The 17636-nt window shown below is 39.0% G+C and overlaps 1 protein-coding gene across 2 annotated transcripts in view; it reads left to right on the top strand.

Moving 5' to 3' along the window:
- The window catches only part of CA10 (carbonic anhydrase 10), a 206605-nt gene that overhangs the window by 157577 nt on the left and 31392 nt on the right, over nt 1-17636 (top strand). For both annotated transcript variants that reach the window (XM_054645049.2, XM_077188154.1), the window contains one exon: nt 6803-6988. In XM_054645049.2, the coding sequence (XP_054501024.1) occupies nt 6803-6988 (186 nt within the window). The remainder of the gene's footprint in view (nt 1-6802; nt 6989-17636) is intronic.

The raw sequence follows: 17636 nt of genomic DNA, 5'->3' as shown, positions 1-17636 counted from the left end.
TGGAGCAATTTCATTCTTGCGCACCTTATGGCATATAATTATCTCAAGACTAACCATGACCCTGCGATACTCTATTAAAATTATATTGTGTTACAGAATGGAGTATACATTATTGAAGCATATTATTTTGATTACTGAAATATGACATACTGTTTTCATTGGCCAGTAAGCCTGAATATTTAATTTATGATGTTAAATCCACATTTTTTACGGACTAGTCACTTAAGGGAAGTAAACGGGCAAAAATGCAGAGGAGTGAATGGGAAAAGTTTCTGCTGAAAATGGGGCTTTAAAAGCAGAAAAAAGTGTATCATGCCATATACTGGTAGATGACACATTACGTTAGGCTGGTAAATGGGTTAATTAGGCTCATTAACATCATTTCCTTTTATAAAGTTTTCAACTGAGAAGATGAAAAGATTATGTTAATCTTTACACTTCTCTCTTACATTTTACATTTTTCACACGGGCCTTTTTTAATCAAATATTGATGATGGTGCCTGTTGTTCTTCAAAGCCCAGCAATTAGATTGCAGCTCTCTCCCAGTAAGTGGTGTTTTCTTATCTTTATTTCCCTCTCTCCACATTTTTTTTCATAAACACAACATAAGGTCCATTGAATTCTTGCCAGAAAAGCCACTCTGGATGTTTTATCGGGTGACCAAGAAACCTGCAGAACCTGAATCCCCCAAACTCTTCCCGAGCTATGGAAAAGATCCCACAGTTCTGTCCCACAGCTGAATCCACCACTCCTGAATTAAAGCCGCAGACTACAGCAGTGCCATATAAACCAGATGAATTTTCCTTTTCTTCCTGGCTGTGGCCGTCCCTGTGGGATACAGGTAAAGGCTGTGTGGAATGGGTGGACGCTGCTCTCTGCTGGCAGCAAGGAAAGCATGCAGGAAACGGAATTTCCCCTAAAATTACTTTCAAAAATAAAGCATTTCCACAATTTCTTTACATAATGTTGCATACAGTGATTAAGCATAAAGGCAGGGGAAAGGTATTAGGATAAAATAACTCTTCAAATTTATAAATATTAGTTGAAAGAACCTAGATAAAACTGCATCTTCTGTAGAAAATAACTGCTTAAATACAATTTTGGAAGTTCTTTTGTACATGTATCTCCATACACACAGAAAATTCCTCAGGACCAGAATAAAGATCTTAAAAGTTTGGAAAATCGATAGAACAGCTGTCTCCTATTTGAATATGGGAATCTTCTCTTTAAGAGAAGACTTCAAAACACTTCTTCTTTAAAGAACTGTTTAACAACAACTCTATAAAACCATTTTATATTCCAGCTTGGGCCCCCTCTAGTAGCAGCTCGAGGAATCAACACCATAAAACTACGGAAACTAACCAGATACCATAAGCACAATAATAAGAGAACAAATGTTCTCATGTAGTAGCCACTGCTATTGCACAAAATAAAGGAACATAATTCTGCTGCAGAGAGCAAAGAAGGTTGCTCTGGCAGGTTACCTCTGAAATTCTGGTTTGGTGCAGTGCTTCCACACTGCCCTAAAGTAAGATTTCAGATCACAGACCTGAAGTCTATGTAAACTTTGCTTTCAAACTCTGAAGCAAAAGCAGCCTCTGCTTTGCACAAGGGAGGTAAGGGTATTTTCTATAGTCCAGTCAATTTAAATCAGGGAGGAAAAAACTTTATATCACAGGACATGGTCAAGATACTGTGAACAACCACCAAAATAACCCCATTAAATGAAAGCAATTTGCTTGAGGGGCTCAGAAGAATGATTCAGTTTATTACTGCACATAGAAACTCAAGTTCAGATAACATTAGTTAGAGAGTGAAATTTTCCATGGGACAATTCTTCCTAACTGTCAGGAGGAAAATGAATCACCCTGGCAAAGATGTTGACATATCCCAGTGAAACAAAAAAACCAATTGCATACTTATTTTTGCATTTTTTCACTTTAAGATGCATAGATGGGGGATTCTATGACATATTTAATATTAGTGTTAATGATTTAATGTTTCATGGAGCACCTGTCCCTCCATGGAGCTGCTCAGGGAGAGGAGCTGAGCAAAAGTCCAGTGCCACGTCACAGGTTCCTTGGGATCCCTATGGCACTGCTGCCATTGCTGAGGAGCAGAAACCAAAGGTAATGGTAGGGTGGTTCAGGTGCTGCTCACAGAGGAGGAAAGTCCCCAATTCCCACCCCTCCCAGAGTCTGCACAGCTGCTTTCCTCTTCTGCTGGAACATGGCACTCCAGGAGGAAAAGATGGAAAAGCCAGGCCACAGATGATAAAAAACTGGTTATTGCAGCACGTTAAACCAGGGCACTATATTTCCTCCAAAAGACAACTCAAACCTTGGTGATTTGTTTCCCTCCAAAGCAATAAGCCTTCTTTGGACTGTATGTATTTTTATCGTAAAGAAAGGAACACCCAATATTGCAGATAAGATCCAAGGACACCAGAGAAGGCAGCCATACACAATTGATTTTCCTGCTCCCTTACATTCACTGCTGCTCCAATGGCAGGTTCTGATACAAGTTTAAAAATGTTCTTGGAACTAATCTTCAGCTCACTTTTAACTTAAATAAATCCAAAAGGTAATAGTTCACTATCTGTAAAGGCCCCAGGAAGCAGAGGGTCTGTGCCACCCATTGAAGGTGACAATGAACTGCAGATGTAGCATGGAATTGAAAGGCAAAGCATCCATCCCCTTTCCTCTTGCATTCCCGGCTCACATTTCTAGCATGGCTTCACCCTGAAACAGGCTTCCTTTTCTCCTGCTCAGGGTTTTGAAGGCTCTTTTAACAGAGGCTGTAATATAAAGATGTAGGCCACAAAGGAAGTTCTGAAAAGTATTTTGTTCAGTACTATCTGTGGAAGAAAAGACGAAGGGAACAAGATACAGAGTTAGCTGGGACAAAACAAAACTGTTTTCACAGATGCTGGGTTAAAAACCACCATTGGGGGGGGCAGGGGGAGGGGAGGGGTGAGAATAATGTTTTTGGTCTGGTTTTTATGTGGATTTTGTTTTGGTTTAGGGATTTTGCTGGGGTTTTTTTTATTATTGTGGGGTTTTTCCTAATGGTAATAAAGTCTGTAGCATTTCAAGATAAATGTGCAGCAAAGAGATTGTGTTTCTTGGGTGTGGATTTTTACTGACTTTGCTTATGTTCCACCTTTCAAAGAGCAGAATTGTGCCTTTTTTTGTGGTCGCAGGGCCAAGTTATACAGAGCTACCACAAGATATCCAGATGTTATTGAGAAATGAAGTATCAAATATATCAGCAGCGTATGCCCGTGTGGATGTTTTGCATCAAGATAAAGAGAGAGAAAAATGCTGCTGGAGAATGATGTGCAAAAAGCTCTGTGAAGCAAGAATTAAAAGCAATGATATTAAAAAGAAAATAACTACATCAGGAATATGTTAATAAATTAATTAAAGCCTACCAAAGTTGAAGTGTTCCATAATTAAGATTGAAGCCCATGAGAGTGCTCTCTTCTACCTGGGGATTTTGCCATGGATAATATTACCTGTTTGGAAATGTTTCTAAATCTGTGAGGAAAATGAGGTCAACTGAGATTGTGGCCTAATCATTAACTTGTAGGATTTTTGACTTTTCTGTTTTCTCAGACCAGCTTTATGGATGGTTTATTATGTTTTCTCCACTGCAGTCTCATTTCTAGCACATCAGATAAATGTGAATATTAATCTTTTTTAAAAAGAGGAGGTCAAGATTTAGTGCTTATCTCCAGGTTTGTTTGCTGAGTTTTCATCTTTGTGTAACTTTCAAGTCAAGCACGCAGAGAACAAAGTAGAGCAAGAAGCAGCACAAAGGCCACCATGCTGAAACACCTGAGATCCATCTGACTAATTAAGGAAATTGTTATATAGATCTCAACAGGTCTTTTTTATGAGCCTTTTAAACTACTCTATAACATTGTATCCAGTCCACATATAAAAATTAAATACTGTGCTTTTTGGAGTAGTAGAGACTGTTCACTAAGACAGGAAAAGGGAACATCTTTCCCAAAAGGTGCCTACTCTCCATACCATTTACTTTGTAGGGTAATGTACAAAATGCAGAAAATACTTCCGTGTCAACTTCTACACCTGCAACCTTTTGTAAAGCCACATGCAAGTTTGCTTTCCCCAACACCAACTTAATTTGCTGTTCTGAAATGAGTCACCATCACTTTAAAGGCTCAGTATTATAAATATGGAGAATCCTTCTCTTACCAGTAGTGAACAAGATCAGAACCTCATTTTCCTGCAGTAGCAGTTAACACTGTACATAAGGAAAAGAAAACATATTTGCTCTGCAAAAGGCATTTGTGGGTATTGAGCTTGCAAACAGAGGATGAACACATTCAAGTGTTTCTGTGTCCTAACTGTAAATGATTATACTTGAAACGTACACCTGCAAAGGTGGTAAGATTTTGGGGTTGTGTATAAACCAGACAATATCCTGAACTTCAAGAAAGAAATTCACATATGATGGTCCTTCCCATAATCAAGCACAGCCAACTATAGAGCCTGGGCAAGTTACAATGTCTCCTCACAAAAAAAAGTTCCTCAATATTTCAGCCTTTTCATTCAGCTGTAATCTCAATACATGGAAAATGTAAGACCCTACTTCATAAATGGGCATGTCGTGAAGGTGCAGTTTGGCGCTGAATCTCCAGTGATCTCTGCAGCTCCTCCTTCTTTGGGTACACACAACAATAAAACCAGCGCTGCCTTTAAACCTAAGAAGGCACATAAAAGAGCCAGGCCTTGTATTTTCATATTGAAGATCTTGGACTTTGTTCTGCCTGGTGCGCAGTCTGTGCCCATGCAGGAGAATTTAACAGTCTCACTTTTAGTGTTCACACTTCCCATCAGGTCAGAAATGAGGCACCTCAGATGCTTCACTGCTTTACTGGTATTCCCCATCTGCACCTGTGCAGGAAAATTCTGGTTTCAAAAAGTCAGTACCATGTCATTATGAGCACTGCATTTTTATGAAGTGGGAAATAAGAAAGACAAATGTTACTCCTGTTCATGAATTTGCCTCTTATCATTTCCCCTCTCTACTCTGTGGAGAGTGATTTGATTCACACTGGGGGTTATTTGGGTCTGTTTTACTTGGAGAGAGAAAATAATGGTAACATCATTTGAGATTTATGCCAGTTTAAGTAAGAAAACGGTTTCTGAATATTTTTGCATAGCTGCTGAATTTAACTGAGGGTTCAGTGAAGCATGAGCTTCTAAATGTGAATAAGAGGATTTATCCATTTTCCCCTGTTTGTTTTTAAATTCCATTTGTTATTTATGATTAGCAATTTTGTGTCATTTATATGCAGTGTACTGAAACTGAGTTCAATAAACTAACCTTCTTTGACTTATTAAGCTAAACTTGGTATTTAATTATTATGCATGCAAAGTCAAGTAGAAAAAGTAAGAAGCATTTATAAATAAAATCATTGTCGTTTATTTGCTATGAACAGGAATATCTGTCTTTATGCCTTTTCATAAGAAATTTATTACTGCTTACTTTGAATTGGAATAAGCACCAAAAAAAGTAGAACATCTGTATCAAAGTGTAAAGAACCACAACAATCAAAAACTATTTAATCTCCTACATTTAGCTCAAGTGCACAGTCTGTTCTGTGTAACTTTTTACAACATACTGTGAAAGAAAACACATCATGTAAATTTAGTAATTAGTATTATAGATAAAATGACACTGCAGCATATTACCATAATATTAATTATGGTAATAATTACCATAATACTGATGTAGTATAGGATATAATACATAATAGTCAGTGTCTTTAATTTTACATTGAAATGCAACAAAGCATATTGTTGCTACACTTCTGCTTCTTAAATTAAATGAATGTTATTCAAGTGTACATTTGTATCCATACAGAATGTTTTTAAATAAATAATAACTCTAATTCAAGCTGGTATATTTGACTTTCTAATGGCATAAATTAAAGAATTTCTAGATCTAGAAACTTTTTCTAAGACAGTGGAAATCATGACAGAATTATATTCCATATGAAAAATTTCAGCAATCATTTTTCATTACAGTAGCTGTAAATCAGTTTGCAAATTTGCAAATGAAGCACAACATTGAGCCTTTTAAAAAATAAAGAGGAATCTTAAGGAGCTATTTGATGTGTAGCATGAACTAGACATATATAATCAAATTGGAATTAGTTCTGTACCTCTCTGGCTAAAAGACCTGGCAATTGTACACATAAAATATTTATAACAAAACAAAGAGACTTGCATGGGAAGACAGTGAAAGTTTTTATCTGCAGCTCCAGGAGACATAGAGTTCTGTATTAATGAAAAATTGCATCTCAGCTTTTTGCAGCACCTTTACTTTTGGGTAACTTTGTTATAAATATTAAAAGAAGGGGGAAAAATTAAATTTTGGATTTGTTCAAGTGTACTTTAATAATTTATGTCAGCTGAAATGTTCCCATTTCCTGTGCAGAAATTTTCAAATGAAGCCATTATTCAGACCTGGCAAGAAAAGTACTCTAAAAACCTACTTAATTAGAAGTGCAACAGTCCTATTCACCATGTCAGCCCAAGGCTAAAATGTGTACATAGGGTTTTAGCAAAATATTTGAATACACAATGTTAGGTTCAAAGCAGAAATTGAAGTGTGACCTGAGGTTGGTTGTTTCATCTCACAACCACAAGATGGGTCGCTGTATTTGAGTGAAGGTGTGTAAAGAGCAAAATCCCCAATCAGTTTGTAAGTTTTGGAGATTGTTTTGAAAAAAAATATTTTTTTTTCTCCTCTCCACTTTGTTTAGGTCAGTGGGACCATGTACAACACAGGGAGACACGTATCCCTCCGGTTAGACAAGGAGCACCTGGTGAACATCTCTGGGGGCCCAATGACCTACAGTCACCGCCTGGAGGAAATCCGGTTACACTTTGGCAGTGAGGACAGCCAGGGATCAGAGCACCTCCTCAATGGCCAGGCCTTTTCTGGAGAGGTATGTCACTGTGGGGGGGTGGTACCACTAGGAATTACCCACCTTTTATTTCTGCCTGAAGGTATTTGCAAGTTAATCTGTAAAAATTGTTTTCCTGTAGCCATTCTGAAAATAGGGGAATTGTTTTTTTCTTTTTTAACCAAGCACTGCAAATCTTGTGACACTGCTGTGTTTATTCTATGTAGAGACACACTCTATCCTCATCTGTGCTACTTACAAAGTAATCGGGTCTCTTTGGATGGGGCCTTTATGTCTCTTGTAAAGGGAAGTATGAGATTAACTACAAAGTAATGCTGGAAGTGCTTCAAATTCCCACAGAAGTGCTACTTTTGCTTCTCAATAGTGTGTAAAACTTCACACTGAGTACCATCCTGCCTTTGATTCATGAAGAAACAAGGCAATACTTGATTCTGGAGAGGATTCCACAGAATTCTGCTCAAGAAATAAAGTTAACTGCATACATAGTCCCTGGCAGAATAGTAATGTTTTATGTTAAATACATGTCTATAACATGTATTTCCTGTCCCAAGAAAGACCATAATTTCTTGATTCTGATACCTATTCTAGAATGGCTCATTATTCTTGCTGGATAAATATTTTAGCGGCTTAGATGGAGCCCTTTTTCAAGATTTACAATAAAGTTTGCAGACTTTCTGGGAGGAACAAAATGGGATCCTTCCATTTTCCTTATATAGGAACATTCTCACATAAAAGAGATGCATGAGGTTTGTAGTACCCCATCGTCCTCCAGCTTGGGCCATGGCTGTGAACTACGCAGTGTCCAACTCTACAACTCAAAATAATGCTTCACAATAACTCTGTGTTACTTTAGGGATTATTTTTAAAGTCACTCTCTTACCATTCTTTCAGAATACCAAAAAAGAAAAAGTTTTTCATCATAAAGCACTTATTTTCTCAAAGATGAGTAATCAAATTAACATCTGTACTATGCATCACAGACTGGTGATGAGTCACTTAATGTGTGGCATTTTCTTTGGCACTGAGCAACAGCAGTTATTTAAGAGTAAGAAATTAATTGAAGCATTGTTACATGATGATGTTATAATTGATGGTAATCATTGGCTTTGTTTTATAAGCTACATATAGCCTGTGGCAGCTTTTTTGTGAAATTACTAATGACTCTTACGCAACTGATTTTGGTTGCCTTTGTTCAATTCTGTAAGTTAACTCATCATGTATTGCTCCTTTAAGCGCAGAAAGTAAAGGATGTTGGAGTAAACAAGATCTTTGCTTTGCTGTTCAGACACATGACAGCAATATTCAAAAAAAAAAAATTGACTGAACATGAAAGCAAAAATCTGGTTGAAACATACCACAGCACTTGTAATGTATCACCACCATTTCAGATGCTTTAAAAAGAGTTTTTAATTCATCGGTCCTAGACTATAACAATGTAAAAATGTAGAGCATTGTCTGGCAATACTTATTGTTATTAGCTATAGGCTCTTCTAGTTTTGAAAGTTGGAATTCTGAAGTACTATTAATATTTGGTGGTTTTTAACAGAGACTTCAACATTTCTTAATAAGAGCAGAAAACTGAGCTTAGTGGAAACTGCTGTCAGTCAGTCAGGCACAACTGGGTCTGCAGCGTGTGCAGGATTCATCTTGTTGTCTGAATCCTCCTGCACTGAATAGAAAGAGCTCAGCACCTTCAAAGGATTAATCAGTCCTGACAGCAAGAGCTGGGTCTCTTAGGACAGGGCAAATCACTCTGTGGAGATGCACTTTCCTTGACAACAGAGCACAGACAAAGAGCAGGCAGAGGAGTTGAGATTCAAGGACTCCCTTTCAGATACTGAGATGAATTCTGTCCTTTGAAGGTGTGTTTTTTAAGGTTTCAAAATCTGTTTTGGGCAGGTGGACAGATGAACTCCAGCAAGGTCAAGCATTAATTACTAATTTGAGCATGTACCTGCACAGTTAAGTCTTATCTCTAGAATACAGTATTCCAAATTACAAGCCCAGATGCAAATCAGTGTTGCTGAATGGCTGCAGATTTCCAGGGAAGGGCAGCAGCTGATGGAGTTCTTCAAGTGTCCATCCACCCATGCAAGTGCTGCCTGTATAAATGAGGGCTCTTCCACAAGCTCTCAGCACTGGGGGATGTAACATTTTCATCTCTCAGCAGTGAGAGTGGGAATGCTGTAAATAAGCCAGGTGACTTCCTGGGAGAGCGTCTTTGTGATGTCACGGGTGCTTTCAAGGCTTGATGCTAATTACTATTCATGCCTGCCTTGGATAATGCTGTCAGTGGAGATGGAATAAAGAAAAATAACTGCCTAGGTTCACTAGTCTAATTTAGCTGGTGCAGGTAAGAACAGCAATGAATATTTGCTGGTTTAGGCTTTAGGAACCAGGGAAAAATCATTGCAGGACTCCACTGTGTGACTGCTAATTGCAGACTGAGCTGCCAGGGCTGGCCCTGTTACTGCTGGTCTCAGCTGTGTTGGACAAACTCTCTGTAGGCTTTCCAGAAATCTCTGTTTCACTGGGGAAACAATTCCCAAGTTACCCAAAAAGGGTGATTGTGCTGGTTTTGCATTAATTGAGTTTTGGTGAGGAGGGAATGAACCCAGGCACAGAAGTGATGTTCTAAGAGAAGCTGTTAAGAGCTTCCTCGGAGCCTGGCAAAAACCAATTGCTGGCTGGCTTTGAGAATAGGCATGCTGATAAGTCAAATAAAGAGTAAAACACACCCCTGCACATTTTAAAATTAACAAAGCCCAGGAACTTTTTTTGTCTTCTGCCCTGAGTACAGGTGAAATAAATAGGGCAGGAGATCTTTCTCCTTTTTATTGCCTTTATTAAAAATCAGCTTGGGTGGGGAGAACTGACAGGTCACGCACACGCCACCACTGCTCCCAGGAATATGCACAGAGGAGGCAGAAGAGTGCAGTTGTGTCTGCTGGTCTGTAACAGACTAAAGCTGGGGCTTCCACCCTCATGAGAGCACCAGGAGATCCCCATTATCCAGTTTGACATTTGAAGTCCTCTTTCTAGCCGACATCCTCTTAGGTTAGGGTAAAAGGTAAAAAAGATCTTAGCAGACACTGGATTCAGTTCCTCACCTCTAGACATCACTTAGATCTCTTAATTCCGTGGTGGCTCATTGTTTTAGGGGTTTTTCCTGCTAGATTTGGTAAGGTGTTTCCACATTTGCATACCAGCCCCGATGTCACTTCCTCCTCACAGTCCCAGGTGCCATTTTCCGGGAAGCAGCAGGGTGATACTCGATGAAGAGGGATTTCTAACCATCAGCAACAGGTAATTAAAGAAAAACTATTAACAGGTGATTGCAACATGAAATTATTAACAACAAATAGTTTAACTTAGCAGCAATTGGTTTTACCTGTTAACTTGTTGCAGACATCTTTTTGTAAAATCCTTTTCTTGGGATTTTTTTCTTCCTGAGAAGCTGAGAGGCTTCAGGAACAAAATGTAAACAATGGTTATCTGCTGCTGTGCAATGCAACAGGTCCATCTGTGATTGGTCTCATCTGCTTGTTTGTAATTAATGGCCAATCACAGCAGAGCTGATTGACTCGGACAGAGAGTCTGAGGCAGCTGCCTTTGTTATCATTCTTTTGCTTTCTATTCTTAGCTTAGCTAGCCTTCTGAGATGAAACTTTTCCTTCTATTCTTTTAGTGTAGTTTTAATCTAATATATATCATAAAATAATAAATCAAGCCTTCTGAACATAGAGTCAACATTCTCGTCTCGTCCCTCACCTGAAAACCCCTGTGAACACCGTCACACTAACACTGCAACCTTTTTAAAAAAATTGACAACTTTTCTACTCATAACAGCGGTAACAGGCCAGCCCAGACCCCTCCGCGCGGCCCAGCCAGGCCAGATGGGCTCTGTCACGGGGCCGGGCCCTTTCCCAGGGAGCCCGCCAAGCCCCGTCCCTGCTGGGACGGGGCCTGCTCCAATGTAGCTCGGGCTGAGCTGGGTCCCGCTCCCCGCAGCACGGCCAGGTGGGCCCACAGTTTGGCTGCAATTCTGCCGCTGCTGAGTTTCGCCAGAAACAGCTGGGCAAGGGGGAGGGGAAGCCCACGGGTGCTGCCTCTGAGTTCTAGCCTGGCTGCTGAAATTTTAGCTGCCCATCCCCTCCCCACCCAGAGCAGCTGCCGTTGTTCTGGCCTGGGCCCTTGCTATTCTGGCCCAGCCCCTCCAGCGAAGACTAAAATACCTCAACTGCTCCACCCTCTGCCCAGGCAAGATATTAACCTTTTTAGTGCACAGATGAAACCTACAAACATCAAATCTTTCTCTCAAGTGGAAGAAAAGGAAAGAAAAAGAGAGACCAACATGAGACATGAAGGTCAGTAAAGAAGTCCCAGATGGGAGGGATTGAGGAGATACCTCAGTCCTGGGCTGAAATCCTCTTGTAAGGCTACGGAGAAGATATAATTGGTATATCAGACTCCTTTTCCCTGTAACTCATTGAAAAGCATGGGGGGATGAAGCATTCAAATTGTAGATATGAGCAAAGGCATCTATGCTAAAGCAAGCAGATGCTGAAGTAGCTGTGATCCCATGAGAAGTTTGAACAGGGAGAGAGAAATAAGAGTGATGAAGACCCTTTATATAAATAAAGGGTCTGAAATAAATGGGCAAGGAGACCTGCTCCTTTTTAACACCTTTATTTATGAAATCAGCTCTGGGTGGGGGCCTGAGGGTTTGCACACACTGCCGCTGCTCCCTTTGGCAACGTGGAGGAGAAGGTAAACAGCTTTGCTAGGTAGCAGAGCTGGGGCTTCCATCCTCACAAGCATGCCTAGGAAGACAACTCTAAGTTCATTGTCCAAAGTCCTCATTCTGGTCCTGTTCTTGTAAGGTTATGGCGACAACCTGAAATCACACCGATGGAATACGGCAAGAGTTCCCGAGTAGGACATGTCACTCAGTCTCTTACACTGCATTTGGCTCATCTTTTAAGGAGGTTCTTCTCTCGAATTGTATGTTGTGTCTCAGTTTACATATTACACACGCGACGTCACCATCTCCATGGCTAAAGCCATTTTGGGAAACAGTGGAGGAAACACTTGACGGGAAAAAAAGCACAGGCAAGGGGCTGCTGGGTAAGGTGACCAACAACATTGACAGTCAACAAAATCAACACATTCAACTGGGTAATCAACATTTAATACCCAAGAAACAGGCCAAACATTGATTTACTTAGTTATCCCATAAACTTGTTCATAACACCCCCACAGAAAGAAGAAGACCTCTGTTCCCAGGGATGAGGATGATCTCAGAGATAGATAAAGAGAACCTTAGCTTTTGAACAGCTCGTCTTTAAAATAGTACCCCATAAGTTGACATCCCCCATAAAGGCAGCTGTGGGAAGGCTGCAAAAGATGGGAGGGACTTAATGATTGCAGATTTCTGGTGGGCTGCTATTCATGGAAATTAAAAGCCATGAGATAACTGTTTTCTTGTGAAGATGTCTCCATAGCATGACAAGAGAGACTTCTATCCCTAAGTTGAACTGAAGAAAGACCATTCCAGAAGTGATAAAATGACTGAATTGTTTCTGTATGTTGTCAGTGTGAAGGGGGGGGGGGGGGGGCAGAAGAAGTGTTCTGAACGGTTTAGTCTGATTCTTATTATTCTTTTAGTTCTGTTAACGAAGTTTTTCTTTATACTCTTCAAAGTTTAAGCCTGCTTTGCTCTTCTCCTAATCCTGTCTCATAGCAGAAAATAAGTAAGTATATTCTAGTGGGTGCATAGCGTTCAGCCAGTGCTAGAACCACCACATTCATCTATTCCAGTGGATCACAATCAGAATTATTCCTGCTTTTCCTTTCCTCCATTCCCATCCATGTCTCTCCCCTCATTTTCACTGAGGTCTCCAAGCCATATTAGAATCAAGACACTGCAGAGACACAGGTGACAGGACAGCACCTCTCCTTCCTAGCACTGCAAGACTTAGATTGGCTCAGGCCTAAATTAAATCCAAGTCCAGACAAAGCAGAAGCCTTTAAACAGCCCCAATCCACCTTGAACCACCTGTAATGTTCTTTACACATCTGGAAAGCCTACCTGATGTCCACACTAAGGAAGTAGTTTATTTTAGGGACCTTTATTGCCTAGTTCTGCAAGTGGGCAGGCACTCAGAGCAAGTTGAAGAGCACTGGAGTAGTAATGTGGGATGAAAAACAGCTTAGAAATAGCAGATTGCTTCAGAATGTGCTATGGACTGAATGATACCAAGAAGCTTGTAATTTCCAGGCTTTAGCTTACAACTAGGTGTTAAAGGCTGTCAAAAAATATCTCTACAATAATCTCATTACTTTTTAGCCCCCAAATATCACTTCAGTAGACAGAATAATTGAAGTAATGTTTAAACAGTTCAAGTTTAAGGGCTTTAAAACTGCATATCAGTTTTATCAATATGTTTGGCACTGGTAATATAGAAAGGCAGGCAGGCTTTGGAATGCTTAAATAAATAAATCGAGTATTTACTTGTCCCTATGATACAGACTCAAGTGAGTTTAATTCTCTGTTCTTTGCAGGAGCATCCTACTGTATTATAATGATTAAAAGAAAATCTTGGCTTAGGCAAAGTCTCTAACTAAGACACCAATCATTTGTGTCTGCTGCCTAATGCCTCTATGCAAAACAGGTTTTAATGCTTCAGAGTCTGTATCTATAATGAAAAAGCCCATTTTCCATTTAATCAGCAGAATTGTCCTAAGTGCCATAGCTCAGGCACTGTCTGCCTTGTTAAAATAAAAAGGTAGCAACTTCCAAAAGGTTCATGGTAAAAATGGGCCCTTTAACTTTACCATGTGGCAAAGTCATAAAAAATTTTCTGGTCCTAATTTTTTCCTAAGCATAAAATTGAAAAATGTGCTGCAGGAGACCTCCAGGCACTTTGCAGCTGTGCATTGTGGTAGCCTTATCACTGCCAAGGTAGAAAGTCAAGGAACTTAATTATTTGGGGTTATGCACTTTTCACAAACTCAGTGGCTGGAGACTTTCAAACAAGAGACCATAGTCCACAACACATTAAAAAAAAACCAAATCAAATTTCTTCTTTGCCCACCCTTCCGAAAACCCATGGACCAATTATAAACAGACAATTATTTAATTTACTACGGAAGAATAAAAATGAAAGTGAGAACAGGATCTGAATAAAAAGGATAAGTATTGCTGTACACACAGTTTTGGAACTGAGATTTACTGCTGCTAAAAGCTGCTGAGAAAACCAACACAAAAATACAAGAAAATGAAGATAAAAGGGAGAAACTGGAAGTTCTGAAACACCAGTCTCCTCTTGCTACTGCCATTTCTTTAACTGCAGGCATGTTTTGTGTGAGTAGGGGAGTTCTAGTGATAGTAAAGGATTACTTATAGGAAAATCAGTGTAGTAAATCCAACTTGGGATATTTTTAGAACCAGGACTGTCAGATAGACAGCCTATGAAAACCAGACAGCCAGCTAGGATTGTTGAATCCAGCCTGTACCAGAATCAGAGTACTCTGAATTGTTAAATCACAAACAGTGGCTCTGCTACTGAGACCTTCTGTACACCCCAGACTTGCCTGTGAAGTTCCAAACAACCTCTGCAAAATACCTCATGGTTGTGTCATTTATGGAGGAAAATCTTGAAATCAGATTCTACTAGCGCATCACCTTCCTCTTCCTCAGGGAGGACGATTAAATCAGATAGTGATGCCATTGAAGAGGGAGGACAGGAATCACCTGCTTCTTCCTAACCCCACTCCTCCAGGCGCTCACAGAGACAGCTGTGAGCAGCCCCTACTACACCAGTTAACCCCAGCATTGCTGCCAACAGCTTAAAGAAGGAAGTTCAAAATTTTGATTTTTCAGTTGTCACAGGCCACTGTTATTACATTTTGGAGCCTCTCTTGGAAGTGGAGCAGGTAATTTTTACATATTTCAGCCAGAAGATAAGTTTACAATATTCCAATGCTTATTAATGTTGAAAAATCAGCCTCTGGAAGAAGTATCAGCTGAGGAACGTGTGTCTAAAGGAAGGGAGACTTAGTAAAATCTCTGTAACCGTCAGGTTAATGTTGAGCTTCAAAGGAGAAAGTCAGTAGATAAGTTAAATTGCTATAGCAACAGAATATCAGGGAGAAGTGGTAGTATTGTCATCACTAAAGTATAGGGAGACTGCTTACATGAGTAATTCAAAATCACTAGGACATGAATATTTGTTTTGGTTGTAAGAATGCACCTGTCCTCACTAAAGATTACAGATTGCTTTACCCAAAATTTTATCCAATATCAATAAAAAGCAGGGTTGAAGTCCAAGAAGATACTTATTTACAGAATATTCTGCATTGAAGGAATCCAGAAGTATCATCAAATGCAACCCTTAAGTGAACTGCCTGTACAGGGTTATTGTGTTTTTCTAAACCAAATTCAATTTTATGTTTTAAGTTAAATGGGCTTTTACTGCTTGTTAACATAACAAAATGCATCTGGTGTTTCTTGCCAAGAAAGCCTCTCCTTCTGAACTACTCTGTTGGAGCCCCCAAGAAAGATTACTTTCCAAAAACAGGGAACTGAAATTTTTGTGGTGTATTTTACATCAAAAGACAGTAAGTGATAAAAATACATCTTAATCCTTACTGGCCTTCAAAAGCAATTTCATGTTTAACTTTGTTGGAGTTGTTGACTTTTAACTTATGTTCCTGTAATTTTTTGTCTAGACAGCTACATCTGACAGCTGACAGCTACAGCTGCATCTTCAAGCTACAGGTGAAATACACTTGTTAAATAAAAAATCCCAAACCTCAATAGCCAGGAGAAGTTCTATAATCAATTGAAGGTGTATCAACTATAAATCATTGATCAAAAATATATAAATAGAAAAAATACAACTCATTTTTATAGGAATGGCCACATTGCCAGGCAGCAGCAGGGTACTCTCACAGTCACAGGTTTACATTTAGTGCCACTGTAGCCATGTTGCCATTTTTAAAGGAAAATTAGATTTTAGAAACAGATTCTTTTATCCCTCCCTTAGGAAAAACCCTTAATCACACAAATCAAGTTATATAATGACCAAATTTTGTAACAGTAATAAAGACTTTTACTTTGTGTATAATCAGCTTCTCCTATAATAAATAGCATTCCTGTTATTTTTTCACCTTTCCAAAACTTGATTAGCAGTGGAAATACAAATAAGTATTTTGATTTTTTTTTCCAAGGGAAGAAGTCACAGTGCATACTACAGGCCTAAGCGTGCATTTTATGATAGTTCAGGCAAAACAGGAAAAGTCAGATGGTTTTGTTTGTAGCAAGTTGTAAAAGGATGTTTCTTTTGGTGCATAAATCCCGAAAAGTCAGTTATTGCCCCAACAAGAACTGAGAATAGACCTGATGCAGCTGTAGCTCTTCATGGTTACAAACAAAGAAAAAGATACAGGGGCAGAATGTCGTATTTATGTCTTTTAGCAGAAAGACTGACAATAACATATAATTGAAAGGGACAGTCATGTAATTTTATAATCCCAAACAATCATTAGAAACCATTTGGAGATTGAATGATGTTCAGAACAAGTGTTTTAACCCCTTCTAAAATATGATACTGAATTTTAGGTATCCAAGTAGGATTTTGATCTTTGCTTTAGGCTTCCATTTTCTCAGATTACTGAGGTATTTCCATGGTCACTGGAGGTGAAAAGTTATAGTTCACATCAAATGAAGAACCTTTACAACAGTCTTTTAGTACACCATCATTCTGATTATTTAGTTATGCTAACATTGCACTAAGCCTTTTTGGAATAATTGAATACATTAATTTCAGACAACAAAACAATACAGAAGCCACCTAATTTCTGTAGGTCATTAGCTGATTTCTAGACAGCATCTTTAAATATTTGAAAATTTTGTGTATCTTAATCTTTAAATTGCATCTTTAAATATTTGAAAATTTTGTGTATGGTATTTAAGGGAGTTTCCCCTCAAGAACTGAAGGCCAGGCTGTTGAATTTGGGTACCAGCTGCTACTACATTGACATTGTCATTCCCACTGACATGCAACAGGACATTCACTCCCTAGTGAATTCTAGTTCTAGCAAGAACCAGAAATGTTTCTCTCTTTGCTCACTGAAGCCTGAAAACATCCACATTTGCTAGATCTCTTCATGTTTTACTAAAGCACATGATTATTCCTGGATTCTACATAGCAAATTCCAGGTGCTTGTTATAAGGAGCTCTATTTCTGAGGGCCAGCATTTTTTCTTTCTGTCTTTTGCTTTCTGAGGATTTTGGGATACAAGCCCTATAGATACTGTCTGCTTTATAATAAATTTCAAGAAACTCTACAGGCAGATTTTTAGAGGGGTTGTTTTCCGTTATCTACACATATGTGGGCATTTCTTGCCAGAAAACTTTCCTTTGTTGGAAACTACTTTTCTGAATCTTATGAACTCTCCATCCATAAGAAGAATTGCAGGAACCATCCACACAAATGCCAAGCTTTGTTATGACAATGTCAGTTCATTAATGTAGCATGTGACACAGCAAAATACCTGCATGGAATAATAAATATTGAATTTCTTAGATACCAAGTGAAGCAAATTCCTTTAGTAATAAATATATTTTCGCACATATTTACTTTTTGGTTACCAACGGTTCTCC

Source organism: Agelaius phoeniceus, chromosome 19 (assembly GCF_051311805.1).
Source record: "Agelaius phoeniceus isolate bAgePho1 chromosome 19, bAgePho1.hap1, whole genome shotgun sequence".
Classification (NCBI taxonomy): Eukaryota; Metazoa; Chordata; class Aves; order Passeriformes; family Icteridae; genus Agelaius; species Agelaius phoeniceus.
Note: the sequence above shows the minus strand (reverse complement) of the source record. Positions and strands in the feature narration are given on the sequence as shown.